Below are 20,434 nucleotides of genomic sequence, written 5' to 3'. Positions count from 1 at the left end.
AGGACCTTGCTCTTCTTGGCACTCACAAACGTGTTTCTCAGCTGTTGAAATAAGCAAAAGTTACTCCACTCACGAGTGGAGCCTCTATTTATAAGGCAGCCTGAAAAATGAACCGTTATGAGCTTCTGCGGGATGACTGGACGCTCCGATCGTTTTGACCGGATGCTCCGGTTAGTTCAACCCGCGAACAGTTTTCAAATGATGACCGGATGCTGTCAGGGTTCGGTCAGTACCGACCGGACGCGTCCGGTCGCTCTTGGATGCTTACTGTAAACGACCGAACGCTAGATACTCAGGGTCCGGTCACCACTAACCGGACGCGTCCGGTCACTCTTTCCCAAGTCTGGACCCTTACTGGAGTCGACCGAACGCTAGCCCTCAGCGTCCGGTCACACGACCTTCCAGCGTCCGGTCACTCCAGACTTGTTCTTCACGGTCAAATGAACTGACCGGACCCTACGGCCAGCGTCCGGTCGCACCGGAGCCAGCGTCCGGTCAGTGTTTGACCCTCCATTCACTTCCAACATTCGAACATATGTGAATGAAGTTTGCTCCATAGGATCTTAGGCATTCATAGGAGCTACCTAGAGCTAGTTTAAACAAGTGTGCACCACACCTAACTCACTAGACTCAACTAGGTCAAGCTACCCGTTCATACCCCCCTTCATAGTACGGCCAAAGGAAAAACAAAGTCCTAAACTACTCTAAGTGTCTCTCCAACTCCAATCGACACTTAGAACTAGTTATCCTTAACCTTGTCGTCCATCCTTTGAAAACTGAAACGATTTCCATCGTAGGGGCATGACAACTTCGATTGTCTAATCGATCTCTATTACCATGACCTAACTTAATTGCCTCTGCAAAACACACATTAGTCATAGTAATCTTGTATTGACATTAATCACCGAAATCCAACTAGGGGCCTAGATGCTTTCACTACCATTTATACCTTTGTCCTGAGCCTTTTGTTTTTCTCTTTCTTCTTTTCAAGTCCAAGCACTTGATCATCACCATGATATCACCATCATCATGTCATGATCTTTATTTGCTCCACCACTTGGACTAGTGCTACCTATCTCATAATCACTTTTGATAAACTAGGTTAGCACTTAGGGTTTCATCAATTCACCAAAACCAAACTAGAGCTTTCACAGGTCCAACCGACGCCCATCACTCGACCGGCGCACGCTGTCCGGTCAGGTGGTCATTAAAACACGTTCATACATCTTTTTTAAAAAATACGCACGCTTATACATCTATATAAAAAGTGTTTTGGGAATTATCTAGATTATTTCTAGATATTTTTTTCTATTTCCCTTGGGTGTTTGGCACTGCTCCATTCCATGCTTTTAGCCCGAAAAGGCTAGCACTCTGATGTTTGGCCTTAGAACGCGTTCGAACGTAGCTCCCTGATATGAGGAACAATAACTGTCTGATGTGAGCGATTCGCCCTTCCATTCTCATAGCGCGTGGCTCGCCTGTCCAAAAAGCGCGACACGTCCGCCAGTCCGCAACACGCCTCATTAGCAGGCCCCTAGCGTGCCGCGTGCCCCATCCGTAGGCCCCTGGCTCGCTGCGCCTCATCCCCCGACGCCTGGGCCGTGCCCCCATCACCCACCGCGCCCCGTGACTCTCCGAACATACCTCTAAAACATGAAACACTTTACAGCATGAAGCACTTGATGCAACATACGTCTGAAAATAGATAAAATATTTCGAATATACACTTGCAACATATGAGTGGAACATATGCAATATCTAGATAAAAAAAACTTGCAACATATGTCTGAAACAAATGAGATTTTTATATATGTATATTGCATCATTTGCAGCATCCAGATAAACAACTTGAAACATTCATGTGAAACCTTTGAAACACCTGGAACACACTTGCAACAAGCGGTTGCAACGCAATGACACCTTGTTGTTGGCAGGTGCATACTCATCGTTGCAGAGCTCGACGCCGGCGCGGTAGTGGCGCGGGCAACTCGCCGATGGGGCAGTGTCACACGAAGCTCCTCCCATCGCCTGTTTGTTGGAGCATCCATCGTGAAAAGCTCGCCGGCTCAGTGGCGCATGCTTGGACCTCGACGGCGCGCCGGTGGCTGGTAGCGTGCGCAAAGCTCATCGGCATGGTCATCGCAACCTTTGCCCTGAAGTTCCACATTGAAGTCATTGATGGTGGGCTCAGAACCAACAGATAAGAACAAATGCCGCAACAGGCGAGGAGGAAGGGGATCCTAATGCTTCCAGTTTTTTTAGATGGAGAAAGAGGATTTTGTTAGGTCAGTCCACATACCCAGCAAGGTGCGTCCGGGTAGACGGACGCCCTGCACAAAGCATTATGGTTTTTAGCCAAACGGCTTTAGCTGCACCTATCCTGTTCGAGGAAAAAAGGTGGAATTGTGATAGCACTTAAAAGGGTACTCTATAAACTCCAGGTTTTTTTTGAGCTACTCCACGATGGAGTTTGTGGAGCAGTCCCAAACACGTCATAAATATATATTTTTAGCGTCTTGATAAATTTTAATGAGGTCTGAATATTTTATTGGGTTTGGAGTATCAAAATATGTCTCCATTTTTTTTGAATTTAAAAGCATAGAGACATTTTTTTGTGGTTTAATAACCTTTATCAAGTATTTATCGAATTTTTAACTAAAAAGACAAAATAACTCTCAAAATTACTCCAAACTGGAGGTAATTTGAATGGTTTCAAGTGTTCAAGGTGTAAAATATCGGGTTTTATAAAGTTTATAAAGAAGAAAAATCAGACGATAGGGCGGCAGAGGCAGAATGAAGTTTTTCCCCGTATATACTGTGCGGCACATCTGTCCTCAAAGTTCAACTCTACCTGGACCATCACAGCCCATCTTGGCCCAAAATAATTCCGCGCCGCGTTATGAACGAGACCTCTATTCCCACGTCCACCAGCAAGGCCCAGTTCGGCCATGAGGACAGGAACAGCACCGGAGGGACATCCGCCGCCACCGCTCCCACACGCCGTCGGCCATGTCGCAGAGGTCGGAGGCAGGCACTGCTGGGGAGGGTGACGAGGAGCAGCGGCTGCGGGCTGCGCTGCGTCACCTGCAGGCGGAGGCGGGGGTGCTGGAGCGCCTGGTGTACAAGCACCGGAACCAGCACCGCGGCGCCGCCTACTTCCAGTACCTCCTCAAGGTGAGGCCCGGCCGCTCCTCTACACCTCCTCCTGATGAAACCTCCCATCCCGCTGCGCTGAGCGAGTGTTGAGTTTCTATGCGCGCAGGTGAGGAGGGACCTGAAGCTTCTGCTCGGCGCCGGCCTTGCGGAGGTCCTCAACGCCGTGTTCCCGGTTCTCGCATGCTGCAAGCCGGCCAACACGATCCTCGTCCCCACCAAGTCAGCCTATTTACGCTTCTTACAAATTACACTTGCTATTATCTGATTATTACTTGGCATGTTTGGATTTTTACTTAAAAAACCTTTTTTTTTTTTTTTTTTTTTTTTTCTGAATTCTGATATAGGCAGACTAAGAAGAAACCTGGTGCAAACCACAGCCATCATGAGAGGCTTTTGGGTGTTGCCCGCTTGTTATCCCAGGTGTGTTTTGTGTTTGTTGAGCTTTCATGCGATTGGAATCTTGACTTATGTGTAGGCTCGAAGTGAGATTTCATACTTTGCCCAACTTAATATCGTATAAAATCTCAGTCAAAATTTTCTCGGTCCCGTGCAGATGTCTGAACCTGTTATGAAGGCAGCAATGTATCCTTTTCCTTTTGCTTGTTATATCATGTTTCTGTTTATAGTTTCTTAGGTCACAAATAGGACTAGTTGTGCTTGTGCACTTGCACTTGGCTTACCTTTAAACTATAAATGTCTCTCCTTGACCATTTCATTATTATCATCATAAGAAAACAAATATAAATTTCTCTTGCAATTGAGAGATGTCCAAAGTTCCTTAGCCTAAATCACAGTCAGATAACATTTTTGCTTGCTAAATCATTCTTCGTTGATTTTTGCACAGCTGTGTTCTCTTTGCTTGCGCGAGTAAGGGTCCTGATCCAACAGGTGAGGGTTATAATCTATAAGCATGGCTAATTGTATCAAGAAAATTCGGTTTGAAATTGCTGACATGCGCTCTCCTAACAAGTAGTAAAGTCACCTTGGAATCACATGCTAGCTAATATTGTTATATTCTCTGTTTTCCCTACATAGCTTTTGCTGTAGGCTCTGACGTTCTGGTATTTGTTTCACAGATGTTACTTGATGTTGTGTCAGTATACAATAAGGTCACCGATCTTACTGATAGGAAGCAGGCTGTTAAGATTAGCATCAGTGGAGTGCAGGTGTATTTTACTTCCACGCTAGCAATGATGTCATTTTGTATATCATGGAAAAGCCGTATTGCCTGAGACCATGTTTTCACTTTTCACACAAACTGATCTTGCTAGTAAATGTAATGATTTTCGCTAAATAAATTTGCCTCTTTTTTCTTTCTCTTATTCCCACAGGCTTTCAGAGAGTACTACCCCTCTATGAATGCTGCATGTGCAGTTCTGGAGTGTGTATGGGTAAAAGATAAATTCATTTTGCATGAAAAGGTTAAGGATATCTGTCAGGAAACCCAAGTTGAGGATCAGAAGTGCTGCGGTCCTGAATCTCCAATCCAGTATGAAACACTTGCACTGATTAGTGAAGGTTGAAATGCTTTATCTTCTATTCTTCACAATAAATGCATGATGACCCATTGATCTTGAATTCTTTGTTGCCTTTGTCATAATTAGTTGACATGCTCATGAATCATGGCAATGCTTGGTGCTTTGTTGCTGATTTTGATGGAAAAGAAAGCACCTTAGTAGTGTTATTGCATTGCTAAGAACATAGCTCAAATTAAATATTAAGATATTTTGAATTATTTTACTATAAAAACTCCCATGGTTCCCAAGCTAGCTGCCAACTACCAAGGTAGGAGTCTGGCTTTGGAGGCTAGTTCATCAATCTTTGGAAGTATGTTACATTAGAGCGTATATTAAATAGCTACAGTTCACACATGGTGGCATGATTTATGGTGATATGGCAGACGTGTGTTCTGATGCTAACCTCACATAGCCTACTTGAATGATAAGCTAACATGGTTCTGACTGAAATGCACCAGGTTTTGCATATTACAGAGCAACATTTGATTAGTTATTTATATAGTTATAACTTGGTTAATTTGAAAGTCGGCTGTTGCTTTATGGAACAAAACAAAAGGTTTTCAACAACAATTTTTTTTATTATGTAGAACATGACCAGTTCTATTTTTATGGTTCTATGGCCTTTAATTTCAAAAGCATTATTTTTTATTCTATTGCCCTATTTTGTGACCAATTACAGATATGAAAAGTCTAGAAGGAACGAACTCGCCAGCCAGCCAGCTAGACGCTGCTCTAGCGGAGCAACCAGATAAAATGATCCATTGCAGTGATGCTGGAGATTCTCAGAGGCAGCTAGAAAATGAAAGCGGTGCTTGTTCAGTTCCTGACACCTTTAGTACTCGCGAGCACCTGAAGCCCGAGACTAGGAAGAGAGTAGCATTTGTCACAGTTGGAAATCCGAAAGTCACAGGTGCAGCCTCAGAAACAAAATCATCAGAAGTGAACAAGAAGCAAAGACTAGACATGATTTCTCCTTCCAACATACAATCTGGACTGTACAACAAATTGCTGGATTGTGATACTACAGAGAATTCCATACTTTAATATGTTCGCTTGTCAAGGGGACAATCAATAGGTAGGAAAGTGCGCTTGTGCGAATGCATCTCAAGACACTGTTCTGAAGCTGTGTGCACTATCAGAAGTCCAGAAGTTGTGTGCTCTATCAGAGATTTAAATCGTGAGCCGCAAGATTGTTTTGTAGGGTTTGTATTCGGTCATTGTCGCGCCAATGTTCAGCATCACACTTTTATACAACTGAGTTTTGTTTGCATCAGCAGATTTATTCCTTACAGATTTAATTATTCATTCATTAATTGTGTGAATTTGCGCTTGCTTATGTAGTTTAAATATTTCGCATGTCAATTTGGGACTATGGTTACAAAAAATTATGTCTCTGCAATTGTGCAAGTGCTAATCAGCAATCAAGTATAAAAGCAATCACTTGTGTGACTGATCTCTGCAAGAAATTCTGGCAGTTCTAGTGACGACCTCAACAAAAGAGATCTTGGGCATGCATACATGACACATATCGGGTATAGGGTATATAAATTTGTGGGTCAAGATTCAACAAGACCCGTTCAGCAAAAGATGGAACATTTCACGTGCTATCAGGCTTCAGATCAATTAACCATGCTTCAGACAAGAAAAATAATTGTTGTGACCAACTGATGAAGGAAGATCTCGTTGTTGCTATCATGCTATGTACTTTACAGTTTACATGTTCTGCTGCTACCCATCAGGACAAGCTTGGGAGTGTAACTTCATCAAAGGAGAGAAAGCTGACCCGTCCATTATCCACATGACAATATTTCAGAGGGATGCCTCTGAAATTATTTTCCACCGCTTCCAATTCAACTCTTGAGGGTGGTTTACCCCTGCATTAGATTGGAAAAACAATACATCAATGTCTTTCTTATGGGATTATATGTCGAATGTTGAAGTTGTTATAGAAACATGTATCAACAGAATATATGAGATCATCCTTGATTCCTATGATGCTGGTTTTATTCATAAGCTGCGACCCTTGACTTACATGACACTGTTCTTTGCAGTTTATCTCTTAGCAGAAAATCTTACACCCCTGTTCAGTTTCATCTATTTATTTCTTTTGGGGGGAAATGGTGAAAAATGGAAAGAAAATGTGATAAGTTGCAACTGACCAACACAAAGAGAATATGCAGGCAAGAAATGATGACTGATTATATAATTTGATAGCAACTTGGCAAGACAGAGTCCAATTAACTGAGAATCAATCAGGTTCAACTGAGTTATCAATTGAGTTCATATAGCTAGCAGATGGGTGATCATTGCAAATAATAAGCACAAGAAATCCATTTATATAGAGGTGGATGCCAGCCACCCTTGGCCTCCATGAAACTCGGCCCATGTGTACCAGTGGGCACTCACATGTTCCAAAGAAGATATTATACTAACATTGTATATGCATTCATATTTATAGATAGATATTTCCACAATTAAAGAAAAGCCTGAAATGAAGATAGACCCTGTTACCCTACACTAAAATACTGAAAGATCCACAGAAGATGAATTGCGGAAAAATGAAACTGCATTGAATCTATGAGCATAAAATTAACTGAGTCGATAAAGGCGTACTAATGTACTGTTACCTTAATAGACATAAGAGGAAACTAGGGGACCCTGGGGATGACTTTTTGAACTTGCTATTTGGTAGATAAACTTCAAAAGATGGAGATATCCCATCAATCTGCATTTTCTTGAGCAATTTGGTTATGTCATTGGAGGCTCCGTCAACTTTATTTAAGCTCTGATCAGTCTCAAGTATATTCATCTGGGGAGCAATGGTGTCACAAGTACCACCATGCTTCATTGTCCAGGGAACACCAAACCTTCCAACGATATATCCAAGCGATTTCAAGTGCTTATAAGCCTGGAAAGTATCCCAGGAGCACCCATAATTTCCTCCAGCAAGCTTTTCATAGATGGCTTCAATTCCTATGGTTTCATCCTTATCACTGAGAAGAACCAAGGCACCTATTTCAGCCAAGAACCTACATGTTTTCATCAGACAATAAACCTTCACTAGCAAACTCAAGTTCTTGAAAAATGAAGTCAATGGCAAGCAATTCATGCATAATACATTAGGAGTATAAATGGCTTCAGAGATTCACGTAGTGCATCATTTTTGCTGGTCTGCTAGATGCACAGCACACCAAATGCAGCATTTGTGCTGGCCAGTATACGATCACATGCTGTACAGATACGGCATTTCATCGAACAGTTGGCGTACGTACCCATTTCATCGAACAGTTGGCGTACGTACCCGATCTCCTCAACGTTGTATTGTAGTACAGCTTGCCGGCCCGAGTGACACCGGTGGTCAGCCACTGCTCTCCACCACCTCCGCAGCGCCGGTCTCCTCCACCCACCGCGCGCGCGACGCCATATTCCTGTGCCCAGATCCGCAGAACCTAGCGAGGACACAATCCCATGACGAGCCAACACAGACAGAAAAGAGAAGGCAGAGCATCTGCAAGCAAAAGGAAGCACGCAACTGAACTGGACCCTTGAGGAGGCGGATGGCGCAGCATCGAGGAAGGGGTTGAGGTGCTGCTCCTCGCTATCATCGTTTCCAACGTCGCGGGCAGCGCCACCCGCCGGAGCACGGCTCCGTCGCCGTCGGTCACGCGCGGAGGCCGCACCCGCCGCCATGGCTATTTCACTTTTACGCCACAGTTCTTTTGGAAGCTTTTCCCACTTCGTTCAACACTTCAGCTCCAGGCAGAGTGAATGGACAACGTGGCTCGGCTCCGTCCAGGCTGGTAAACGCCCCTTCGTCCGGCCGGCTCCAGCTTCTCAACTTCGCTGGTATTCCTGCTCAGGTCGGACCCGCTCGGGGAGCCGAGCTCGTGGCTAGGGTTTTGTTTTCGCGCTGTTGGGCTTGGGCTGGCCGCCTCGTGGACTCGCCTGAAGTGGGCTTTGCTTTGCTCGGCTGCCCCACTTGCCAGGGACGCTAATAATGATCACATAAGTCACCGCACCGGAGAGTGGACGCAATAGAAAGGAGGAAGCACTACTCCCCTTCCCCTCAAGTTCCGTCGCGGTTTCGGGCTTCCCCCCTCCCCTCTTCGAACGAACGAACTGCGTTCGATACTTCGATCGAACTCGGGTCCGATTCGACAGGTACGTGCGGATTTCTCGTCCCTCCCGATGCATACGGTCTGTATTTGGTCCGGGCCGCGTGGGTTGGCGGCTCCCGGTGTTGATTTGGCGAGGCAACCGCGGGGGAGGGAGGGGTTTCTGATTAGTTTCGATCGCCGCGCCGCGCCGCCGATTCCCCCGGTCCTTAGGTCGATTTTTCTCATTTCTAGTAACGCCTCCCCACCGCTGATCTTTGTTGATTCGGTAGATCTTTGCTGGGAACCGTGATTTCGAGCTGTTAGTCTTGTTCGTCAATTTTTTTTCCCATCACCCCGCGTAGAACTCTACAGTTTTACGATTTTGCCTTTGCTGCGGTTTTAATCTTAGTTATTATTACTTACTTAGTGATTAGGCTGTTAGGGTTGGATGCGTGTCTAGGTTTTGTTTTTTGAGGGAACAGTGTCTAGGTTCTGTTGTTATCGTGAAGTAAAAAACTGTAGAGCAGTAGACTAGCAGATAAGGAACTATACCATGTGCCTATGAATTTCAGGTTTGTTAAGTTGAGGTGAGTATAGGCACCAAAGAGAGCATGAACACTGTCAGTGGTACAAGGCGTGCACCAAGGAGACAGTCGCAAGATGGGTCTGCTGATAAAGTATTGGTGATCTTTGAAGCAAGCTCCCGGGTGGCAGAGAGCCGTCGTGGACCACTGACCCCTGTTCCTGGCGCCCGAAACTCACCCATTGATGTGGAGGCCATCGAAGATGAAGTTCAGGCAGTATCGCCCTCGCGAGTGCCCCCGCCAGTATAATTCTCTCATTATCTTGAATTTAAACAAGTACTTACACTTTTCAATAGCATTGTTTGTTCTGCTAGTGTCATGCCATTGGGTCAATTGGTGATTTTTAAGTAGCAGCCTTTTAACAGGACTTCTCAAACTCTTTATTATTGCAGTTATTCCTGTTAATAAGAATTTTTATGAATGATAGTTATGCTAATATATATGGTGCACCATCAGCTAGCACTTACATCAAAGCATATTGTATTCTGCAGAGGAGGAACAGGAGAACCAGGAGGGAACCTATAACAGTGGTTGACTTGGAGGTTGAAGCTAGCCGGGAAGGTTAGTTTACTGCCTTCGTATCATTGTGCTTGTAGAATTGGTGTGGCCTTTGTAATGGTATCTGTTCATCAATGCAATATCAAATTGCAGTTAAATTCTTCAAAAGTTGTATATTCAACAACACAAACAATTTGGGTTAGTGCTTGCAATGTGCCTATGACTATATCTCAGATTACTCCATCTTAGGACACAAGCTACTGCAATAGTGGTGACACATCTCTAGGCTGTGCTGGAAGTTAGACTGATATTTCTCATTTTTCTAATTTCTTAATTGACTGGCTTCTATGATATTGCATGCTGCCTACATGAAAAATGTTTGTCAACAGTAACACACATCTTATTTCCTAGCTATCTGTTACCATGCATTCAGTCATATGTGTTTTGTGATGACGATGCGTCTGTATCTTCTCCACAGGGAACAAACGCCAGAGGGTTGTACCAGTAGGACATCACCTCACTCCAGATTGGGGAGCAGGGTCCAGCTTGCAGGTATTTATTTTATAATAATAGTCTTGATTGAGGGGAATAACTTTTTCAACTTCAAAGCTAGGTTGATAGAAGACCTATCTGTGTACTTTCAGCTATTTAATGTGCATAAGGTTTCCTGTTAATGCTCAATCCTAACTTACATGTTCAACATTCCCGTATAATGTTATTTATGTAACTTTGTCCTTTCAGTGTTTTGTTTTAAATTCATATTTTCCTTGGCCAACCAAGTCTTGGAACACATACTTACATATTATTATGGTGTGATACGGGTCTGTTCATGTTCTTGCTAGCTGCCAACCTTTAATATCTATGACTATCCAAATGCTGTCGTTGTAAACTTCTAGCATCATGTTATGTTCTGTAATGTAGGTGATATTAACTCACTGGCTTGCTATTTAGTATTTTGGAGTACATTTCGAAAATTTCAGCAAAAAGGCTGCCCTGTGTTTGATGCTTGCCCCAATTGCTTTTACATTGCTCTTCGCATTGAACTCTAATTACGAGTTTCTATTCGATAGTCAAATGCCGTACAAACTGGCAAAGAGCCTGCCAAGGAGGTCCCCAAGGAACCATTTTTTACCTGCCCAATATGTTGGAATAAGATGGAGGAGCCTTCCACAACGACTTGTGGCCATGTCTTCTGCGACATGTGCATCAAGCAGGCCATCAAGATTCAGAAGAAATGCCCTACTTGCAGGAAGGGGCTGAAAATGAATAGTGCTCATCGTATTTACCTTCCAAAGGCTTCTAGTTAAGGTGAGCTGCTTTACATATCTGATGGCTTGTAGTAAACTTTTGGGGCAATTAGCTTAACCTCTTTGTTATCCGATACAGGTCGATTGGCTTTGTCAAAGAAACTTCTGGTAACATAAGGCTGTGCAATGTACAGTGAAGATCAGAAGTTCTTAGGGTGAACAGCAGATAGATGTTTCATCCTAATCTGTATCATTTAACTGCATCACCAGGAGCGCATCATGAAAACTTCCTCTTATTGCATCCATGGTTCCAGAATGTTATTGTGGTGTTGTATGTATTAGGTTATTGCCCTAGTGGATTAGTGTAACTGGGATATGCTTCATTCTAAAATGACGATAGCAACTTGAAATATTTAGCATTTTGGATGCTTTTTGTTTGGCACTGTATAGTGTATACTCGTACTATTTTCTGACCGCCTTCTCTGGCATCTAGAAAGATGGCTGAGGCGTTGAGCTAGTGTGGCCTCCTATCTACGGCCTACACCAATCCACTATGGAAATAACCTAATATTCATATCTGATGGCTTGTAAGTCTTTTGTCTGTTACTTCTATGGGCTCCCCGCATGCACACACCGCCGGTGCTAGCGACGCAGATTTTAACAGCCAAAGGCCTACACACCCACGTGCACACCGCCGGTGCTAGCGATGCAGATTTTAACAGCCAAAGGCCTACAACACATCTTCAGATAACACAAAGTAGCACCTTTCATAATCAAGAACCCTCGAACAACACTTGTAATAAAATAGTTAAAAGATGCTGATACTACTAGATTGAAGTTCACTCCAGCAGCATACACAAACAATTCCATTGGGGTTCTGTCAACAGGTAGTTCATCAACACGTCACAAGCAACAGTGCAGGCTCAGTACACACACAGGTGGAAGTGTGATGTAGCTTGCTACTAGTTTACACTCTTAAGAAAGCTTGAATAGACGCCAAATCTGAGTTAAGCCTTCGCCGGCAACTTGTTCATCACGGGGCTTATCTTATCCTCAGGGATGCCCCTTTGAGGATCAATCTTGTAGGTGTCATAGAAGTCTAATATTTCCATAGAGATATTCTTAACCTGGGAATTGCAAGTCACAAAGTTGGGTGAAGAAAACAATACAGAATAAATAGCTGGGAAATCAACAACAGAACTGCTTACTATGTTCATGTCAACACGGAGCTCTTCAAACCATGCTGTGGTGTCCTTGTCTTTCAGAACACTTGCTATGTATATGCAGGCCAGTGCAATCATGTAGGGAGGGTATATGAGGATAAGGTCCATCTTGTATGTATCGTTAACAAGGCCCCTGCAAGTCATAAAAGGTCGTTTTTTCTTTAAAAAAGAAAAGAAAAGAAAGAAACGAAGATGTAACAACAACCAACAGGTCTAGCTAAAGACTGAGCATACAATATCACCCATAATTAGATACTAATCCTAAAACTAACACTAACAATTCTAGGTGAATCAATTTATGTTGTTGTGCATATCACACTAGCGTTTGGCACAGGGCCAGCTCCAGCTCTGGCTCCTGCCATGAAGCCATGCCAAACGGTGGGGTGCCAAAATGGCTCTGGCGAAGAAGCCCAGAGGAGCTGGAGCCACAAAAATGTGGCTTCTCCCGGCTCCTCACAAACTACCACTAGAGCCGTTTTTGCCAAACGTTTTCCAAAACGACTTCAGCTCCACCAGAGAAGTAGCTCCACAAGAGGAGCCAAAGTCGAAGCCTTTTTAGGAGGAACCAGAGCCCTGCCGAATTGGGCCAAATTCAGAAGGAAGAGAAAGGAAACTCTGAAGAGATATAAGTATTTGCTTCCAAGGGTATTCCATACCAAATGCAAAATACTTAGTCTTACTTAAACTATTGATGTCAATAAACCCTGCAAGGAATGAGGGTAGTTATCTTGCTCTGACTTGTTTACTCATGACAATGTTTCGAAAGTCCAAGTTTGGGCCAACAAAAACATCCAAGAGCCTAGGCTTCAGCTTCAATAGCATAAAAGTCCTAAGCAGAATAAAAGTTCCTTTTCCCCTTAACTGTTGACACTGAATCATGCTGTTGATAAAAGCAGTGCTTACCAGGCACATTGTGTCAGATCTGTTATGCCAGCATCCTGCAATAACCTGCAGATAGGGCATCTATCAACTCGGAGTTCCACTAGAACAAATAACCGAAAGCTAGGGAGATATGAGAAAGGTATGTTCCACAAAAAAACACCAGCGATTACACAGGAAACAGATTCTTACTGTAAGAGAGGACGATATGGATGGAAAACAACCAAATAATAATCAAGAGCTTCCAGGAGCTTCATTTCCATTTCAAGAATATCCTTAATTTCAAACCGATACTTGTCATCGGAACCTGCACTTTGAAGAGAGGGAGAGAGAAAAAAGGTCGTCTACAGCAGTTTTTCCATGTAAATATGCCAATAAACATGGTTATAAGACATACCACACATCTTTTTTATGTAAAAGACAAGAAGACGGGCTTGCACTGTGCTCTCCTCCACCTTAGATGCCAAATACAAACAGGTAGGTGCAACCAAACGAGGATCATAGTCTGACATGCTCTTCCTGGAAACAAATTTCGTGTTAGAACAAAATTCTCACTACAAAATATACACATCCAAAAGATTCAAGGCCCCACTAGAAAAACTAATTCAATGTTTTTCAGGAGAATATATAGAAACAAATGATAAAATCTGGATATATTTAGCCCAGCTAATGATGTCAGAAGATTAGGTTTCGGACATGGTTTTCTTATTTCAAGTTAAACAGTTATAAGAGGACAGTTGAAAAAAATTAGGAAACAATTCTACAAATCTTGTAATAACACTATGTTTCCTTCCTCTAAGTAGTAAGACCATCATTTGAATTTAGAAGTGATAATTCTACAATGCATACGAACACAGATGCACATGCAGTGTATCCTCCTGACATAGAGAAGCATACCTTGTATACACACGCCTGAAGTAAGTGACTGCTGTAGCTATAACCCTGAAATAACAACAGTTTAAGGTCACAAAGATCGCTTCTTGGCAGACAAGCTAAAGACAGGATATAACATGCATGTTATGTGAAAACTTAATTCGTTGAGACTTGAGATGCACTCAATATTAGTTTTTACAATAATCCTGTAAGTACTGTCGCACTCATATGGTCGATGAGCATACGGTAACATAAGAATTCTATTTGAGAAGCTCATCTTTCTCTTAATGATGCCAGAGTTTGATTATTGAACCTGGAGTAGGAACATCAAGGACAAAATGATGGGGGAGGAACAAACACTAAGGTGGCGTTTGGATGCACCATGGGTTTGTGATATGGACTGGGACTGGGATATAAAAAGGTGGGTTTTGAGAAGGATAGTATCCCGTCCTTTTCCAATGTTCTGCACTGGGTTTTTGGATAGGGAATCTTTAATAATAAAGATGCTCCTCATTAAGTCAAAAAGAAAATTCAAGTAAGTTTAAGTATGACCACAGCAAAACAAATCTTGTTCGAAAATCTGAAGATTCTCTTCATGACATCTCTGAAGCTTTGTTCAACCTGGTACTGCAAAGAATTGCCCCAAAGAAGAAGCATACAGAAAAGAAGTGACGAAACAAGTAAACATAGATCCAATCGAAGTTGCATCCCCAGTAACTAAACATCTGAATGTGCTGATTTTCAGTTAATAAACCAACAACCTATATGATGTGTTCTTTAATTCTTTTAGCATCTATATAAGTTACAAGATGTAGAAGGAAAAATGCCAAGTGCAAAATATAGTAAGAAATCAAGATGACAAACAAGTTTTTTTATCAGTACAAAAGAAGCAAATAAATCAGGTTATGCAAACAAGGCCTAACCTTTGCCTAACTTTAACCTGCTGTGCCAGCCTCCAGATATCTGAAATCATCAAATGCTTGTATTGGTAAGGCATCCAAGATGACACAATGTGTCCTAATGCAAAATGGACATCCATCATGTGAAAATGTGAGATCCTATGACTGATGTAAATGTATGGAAATGAACAATGTGTCAAATTAATAAAAGCAAGGATTGCAAAATTTCCCATCACCAAAAAGGTATAACATAAACAAGGACATGAACTTGTTTGTTTGAAATCAGTAGAGTAAAAACAAGGGGCAAACCATCGTATTTTTCTCCCTTTCTCAACTGAAACGGCAGGGAAGAACATAGCACAGGATGCTCATGGGTATAACTACATATACACAAGTTATTTGTCACACTCGCGGAATACTGGCGATCGTTTGAACATCAGATCAGTCTACATTTGATACGCCTAAGGCCATAAAAGACTAGCAGTTTTAACATCTAACAGCACACAGTGAGTTTGGTATGACTTTTTTTAGTACACTATACAGAAGCAAGCTAGAATCTAAAGCTGGCTCACATAGGGCCTGTTTGGTACAGCTTATACGCTGCTTATGGCCAAAATAAGCTGAAATCAACAGCCAAACGCCACGCTTTTCAGCAGCTTGTTCTGGCCACGCTTATTCCACAGCAGTACTAAAAAGCAGAAGCTGGATCAAACCAGCTTATTTTGACCGCCGCTTTTACTCTATTTATGCAGCTTATCTGGGAAGCGCTTCCCAGGTAAGCTGTACAGGGCCATACTCACATCGGGAAACGCTAGAGCAAGGTGTCAGGAAAAGCGGAGGGAAGGATAGGAGCTCACGGAACGACATATGGATCTTGATGAGGCGGAACTCCTCCGGCGTGATGCCCCGCTCCCGGTCCGCCGCCGGAACCAGGTCCACATCCTCGGGGTCCAGCAGCTGCTTGCTGCACATCCCAGCAACAACAGCAGCACCGCCCTAATCAGGCACCAAATCGAAAGGCGCGAACGGGGAGGAGGGGGCAACGAGGCCGGGAGGCTTACCAGTGCGACGACGTCCAGAAGTTGGCCGCCATCGTGGACCCGCGATCCCGGCGAGCCTGCGTAGACTCCCGCCGGCCGAATCGGTGGAGAAATCGGGGAGGGGGAACCGCCGGCGACTCTCAAGCCAGATTGATTGGTAAAGCAGAAGCAGAACCCATCAATTGGTCAGGCCGGCCCATCAGCCAGCATTATGGGCCGTCTAGAGGCTTCCGAAGCCCGGATTGCGCTACTAGGCCTGCCAAACGTTAGCTCCCCAAGTTTCGAATCCTCTGAAAATCCAAAGATTTCGCAGGGAAGTGGGCCTGGATCAGGCCAGGCGTATTCGCCTATTCGGTCGCGTGTCAGAGCTTAGTTACTGAGTTTTTCTATTAAAAAAAAACAAAATCAGTTACTGAGTACTAAGTTGACACACTATTGAACCTTTTTTTTTTACCTCAGATAGGCAGTGCCGGCCCTGAATAGGTAGAAGGACGGCGTCGGTTTGTACGTCGTCCTTGGCTGGCTCGGAATAATTCAGTCCGACGGCGACGACCTGACACGTACATACCGTATCGCGCAAGAACGCGACCAGAATTAAGAGACGGAGGCCGTGTTTAGTTCGCGAAATTTGGGAATTTGGTTACCGTAGCATTTTTCATTTTTATTTGATAATTAGTGTTTAATTATAGACTAATTAGGCTCAAAACGTTCGTCTCGTGATTTTCAACCAAATTGTACAATTAGTTTTTTTTCGTTTACATTTAATGCTCCATGCACGTATCGCAAGATTTAATGTGACGACTACTGTAGCACTTTTTGGAAAACTTTTTAGAAACTAAACGCAGCAGAAGATGGAATGGAACGATCGCACCACACAAACGCCTGCAGTCACATGCTCTCCCAGCTGCATCGATCAGCTTACGTCTCAACCACCGTGGCTGTTGCATGCATGCATGGCATCAGGGGCGCACACAGCGGTGGGGTGGGTGGCTTAAGCCTCTCCTATCCATATCGTAGCAGTGGAACCCCTGTAGGAGTCTTTATAAATTTTTAATCAAAGTTTTATAGTATAGAAGACTAAGACTTACGATTGAATAGTAGTGTTGTTCAGTTTCTTGAAATATTTTCTTGGTCCACCGCTACATGGCATGGCTCCACTCCACACCTCGACGGCTCCACGCTGCACGGCCTCGCATGTATGACTGAAACTGAGGCAGCAGCTAGCTCCCCTTAATTATCCAGTCTCCGATATCTGAATCGACCGACGGGTGTGAGTGAAGCTGGCGTAGTCGTGTAGATCGGCGACAACGAAAGGCGGCGTCCATCCAAAAGAAAAAAAGATCCAAGGGGCGAGGCCGAGACCGCCAACGCCACCTGCCTGCGTGATCATTGTGCCCACTCGTCAATAATCGTCAGATGGATATGCATGATGTACAGTGCTGCATGCGCGCTGCTGTCAACCTGTGACTGATCGACCAATCTCAATCTGGCTACGTCGGTCCAGCGCTACTAGATAGATCCAGGATAATGTCAGTATTTCAAAATCTCACTTTGGCTTCATTCACTGGTTGGTGCCAAGTTAGCTACTGCTCCTCCTTATACGGTGAAAATAATAGTAATGCTGCTGCTCGGCGTGGATCACTCGGTTTTTACCTCTCTGTCTTGGGAGTGTTGACTGTTGAGTGCAGTTTACTGCAAATTTTTTGTAGCATCAAGCAGGCACCCGATCGACGGTGTATGCGCCCTCAGGTTAAGGCGCCGTTTGGAGGGCTCCGGCGGCTCCGGCTTCGGCTACTATAGCACCACTGTAGAGGAGCTGCTGGAGCCTCCAAAACGTAGCTCCTCCGGCTCCGTCGGTTTTAGCTTGTTCGCTTACTCGTAAACGATCGTAAATTTCCAGCCGGGAACAGTGTTTTTCTCTCACACTAAACCAGCCAGCAGTAAATAATCCACGATACGATACGGCCTCCCGAACAGACTGTTTGTAGCGGAGATTGGAAAGAGCCGGAGCCCTGCTGGGAGCACCTACAGTCTCAATAGTGTCTAACATGACCAAGGCATGAGGAGCCGGAGCACCTGGACCGGGTACCCTTAAAGAGAGGAGGGAAAAAATATTTATGTAGGGTCCCTACCCTTCGAAAGGTCAAGAATCCGGGCCGGCGGGCTGAAAGTTAAGGGCAGTCAGCAGTGGCAGTGATTGGATTGCACTGGAAGAGACAGATGCTGCGACTGGATTTGATTTGACTTGCGCTGACTGGGTCTCGCTGCGATAAACGACAAGGGAACGCCGGCTAACAGTGCCATGCTGCCAGCCCGGTTTATAAGCAGTTTCAGTTAATGAATATTTTTTTCACAATAAAATAATCAATAGTACTTTTAGTCATGGCTTATCAGCCAAGCGAACATGACAAATTAACTGTATACTGAGCCTGAACTCTGAAGGTTACCTCGAGAGGCCGAGACACCACCACCAAACAACTAACAAGTCAGCAACTTATAAAAGAAAAAAAAGGTTTGGAAACTCTGAATTTATGTTTCTGCGTGTGGGAGTAAATTTTTTTACTAAATTGTTTGATCGGTGCGTGCAACCCATCCAAAATACTGGGGATTTTCTCTCGGAGTACAAACTATTCAGCAGCAGGGGATGTGTGGTGTATTTATACTTTACTGCGGTGATCGGTGAAGAAGCTGTCTGCCCCCAAGTCTGGCTGGGCACATTTAGACAAAAAACCGAACCCCGAACCGAAATCGAAACGAATTGTCGGTTTTTCGGTTTATCTTTCGGTTTCATATTCTGAAAACTTTGGTGATTGGCTCGGTGTTCAGTTTTAGCCCCTAACCGAACCGAGAAACCAATTGGAACCGAACTGCCAGCAACCACCGAAGGCTCCCGTGGGTTGCCCCTGTCCGCATATCTCCTTCTCACTTCCCCTTAGCTGTAACATCCCAGTTGTTAAAAAGCAATTAAAACTTGATTATGAGCATCATGGTGCATAATCATCCGGCATTGTGGCATTAATGCAACTCATGTTTCAATTATAGCTTACTCATGTTGCACAAGTGGTGTTTCATATGTTGCATGAAATGATGCCAATATTAATGCTTAAGGATCTTTGTGAATTTAAATATGTGAATTTGTTTAAACAAGTAAAATTTTGTTAAAATAAACTTTTTAGTGTTAAATGTGAGCTTTCTTATGAAATCAAAGTTTGGTGATATTTATAAGTTAAAAATGTTTAAAATTGAACTCAAAGATTGAATTTAAGGCTGAATTTCAAACTTGGCCAATTTTTTGCCTAAGTCACTGAATATCAGTTTTCAAGTTCCAACTTTGGGGATTTATTAAATGAGTTTCCATGAATAAAATTTATCCAACTTTTGTTGCATTGTTTGGTGTAATGTTTAAGCTTTGTTAATGTGTAATTATATGTAATGACTGAATCATGTTTAGTCTCTAATTAATTCCCCAAAGTTGCTTAACAAAACTGTTTTTGAAAAACTCTAACTGAAAGTTTTGCGGATCAGTTTCAAGGTACCTCTGTTCCTCTCTCTAGATCTCTCAATCCAGTGAGAATCTGGGTTTGAGACTTAGACCAAAGTTGGAGATCTCTCTTAGATGAACAATCCGTAGTAAGGAAGTTTTTCAAGTCACTACGAGAAATCTGGAGAAAAAGGAGAGAAGAAGATCGAGTTTCAGTTGGCAACAGTGTCTCTGGCAAGCAGGTGACGCAGCTGCTCACCGCCGACGCCCGCCGACCATTTTTCGCCGCCCTCGTGTGTGTTGACACGCAGCTGCTTCCCCTGCCGCGTCGCAAGCAGGAGCTGGAGGCCGAGACGCTTCGCCCTCGCCCTTTTAACCTGGAGTCGGCCGGCGTCCTCGCTTTCTTCCCTCTCCAGCGCCGCCGCCAAGCTCTCGCCGCGCCGGCGATTTCTCCGCCACTGTGGCGTTCCTGCCCAATTCGCCTTGCACACAGACTCTACATCACCTTACACATCCGCTCGACCCACTCGCGTCTGCTCTAGCCACCGGAGCCAGCCAGACGTGGTCGTCTTCCTCCTCGGCGTCCAGAGCGCCGCCGTGAACACCCTCACTGTGGCCAGCTCGCTCCGCTGCATCTCCCTCCTTAATATTTTCCGTTTTGGCTTCCCTGCTATTACGTGATGCTCATAGGCTCTTCCTTTTTATCTCTATCGCACAGCATGCGATGGAACGCCGTCGTCTTCTTCGGGTCTGACCACCGCATCCACCCTCTCCGTCGGCAGCCATGTCCGAGTCTCCTCTGTTTCACCTGCACGCGTCACAAAGTCACGGTGAGCACCTTCTACGCGTATCCCGCTTTAATTAGGCCGATTAGGGGCCGTAGCGCCATGATCGCCGCCGCGCCGCCGTGCCACCATGGCCATAGTCAGGGACGCTGCGA

The 20,434-nt window shown here is 44.1% G+C and overlaps 2 protein-coding genes and 2 pseudogenes across 3 annotated transcripts; 2 read left to right on the top strand and 2 right to left on the bottom strand.

Annotated features, from left to right (window-relative positions):
* The first annotated feature begins 2,948 nt into the window (after window positions 1–2,948).
* Window positions 2,949–5,993, top strand: LOC136549974 (uncharacterized; annotated as a pseudogene).
* A 132-nt stretch (window positions 5,994–6,125) lies between these two features.
* On the bottom strand, window positions 6,126–8,664 carry LOC136549977 (uncharacterized; annotated as a pseudogene).
* A 20-nt stretch (window positions 8,665–8,684) lies between these two features.
* On the top strand, window positions 8,685–11,675 carry LOC136549976 (uncharacterized). The gene is made up of 6 exons (XM_066541409.1): window positions 8,685–8,834; window positions 9,343–9,597; window positions 9,846–9,915; window positions 10,331–10,404; window positions 10,923–11,160; window positions 11,239–11,675. The coding sequence occupies exons 2-5, from the start codon at window positions 9,382–9,384 to the stop codon at window positions 11,157–11,159; spliced, it is 597 nt and encodes a 198-aa protein (XP_066397506.1). The 5' UTR covers window positions 8,685–8,834; window positions 9,343–9,381; the 3' UTR covers window position 11,160; window positions 11,239–11,675.
* Window positions 11,676–11,847: 172 nt separating this feature from the next.
* On the bottom strand, window positions 11,848–16,193 carry LOC136549975 (cyclin-C1-1). 2 transcript variants are annotated; one of them, XM_066541408.1, is made up of 9 exons: window positions 16,035–16,193; window positions 15,831–15,937; window positions 14,998–15,037; window positions 14,099–14,143; window positions 13,599–13,720; window positions 13,394–13,508; window positions 13,226–13,270; window positions 12,308–12,455; window positions 11,848–12,226 (listed from the first exon to the last, which is right to left on the bottom strand). In XM_066541408.1, exons 1-9 carry the CDS (start codon window positions 16,064–16,066, stop codon window positions 12,107–12,109), a joined length of 774 nt encoding a protein of 257 aa, XP_066397505.1. In that variant the 5' UTR covers window positions 16,067–16,193; the 3' UTR covers window positions 11,848–12,106. The 2 variants fall into 2 exon arrangements, with proteins under 2 accessions (XP_066397505.1, XP_066397504.1); XM_066541407.1 differs by lacking the exons at window positions 15,831–15,937; window positions 16,035–16,193 and having other exon boundaries at window positions 11,848–12,455; window positions 14,998–15,128.
* Between the last annotated feature and the right edge of the window lie 4,241 nt (window positions 16,194–20,434).

The sequence above is a fragment of the Miscanthus floridulus genome, chromosome 4 (assembly GCF_019320115.1).
Source record: "Miscanthus floridulus cultivar M001 chromosome 4, ASM1932011v1, whole genome shotgun sequence".
Taxonomy (NCBI): domain Eukaryota; kingdom Viridiplantae; phylum Streptophyta; class Magnoliopsida; order Poales; family Poaceae; genus Miscanthus; species Miscanthus floridulus.
Note: the sequence above shows the minus strand (reverse complement) of the source record. Positions and strands in the feature narration are given on the sequence as shown.

Excerpts from the sequence above, each read along its gene's own strand:
- LOC136549976 (XM_066541409.1), top strand. The coding sequence starts at position 9,382 with ATGAACACTGTCAGTGGTACAAGGCGTGCACCAAGGAGACAGTCGCAA. Across the intron at positions 9,598-9,845 it reads CCTCGCGAGTGCCCCCGCCA|AGGAGGAACAGGAGAACCAG; the intron begins GTATAATTCTCT and ends TGTATTCTGCAG. Across the intron at positions 9,916-10,330 it reads GGTTGAAGCTAGCCGGGAAG|GGAACAAACGCCAGAGGGTT; the intron begins GTTAGTTTACTG and ends TCTTCTCCACAG.
- LOC136549975 (XM_066541407.1), bottom strand. The coding sequence starts at position 15,116 with ATGATGGATGTCCATTTTGCATTAGGACACATTGTGTCATCTTGGATG. Across the intron at positions 14,144-14,997 it reads CAGGTTAAAGTTAGGCAAAG|GGTTATAGCTACAGCAGTCA; the intron begins GTTAGGCCTTGT and ends TTGTTATTTCAG. Across the intron at positions 13,509-13,598 it reads TTACATAAAAAAGATGTGTG|GTTCCGATGACAAGTATCGG; the intron begins GTATGTCTTATA and ends TTCAAAGTGCAG.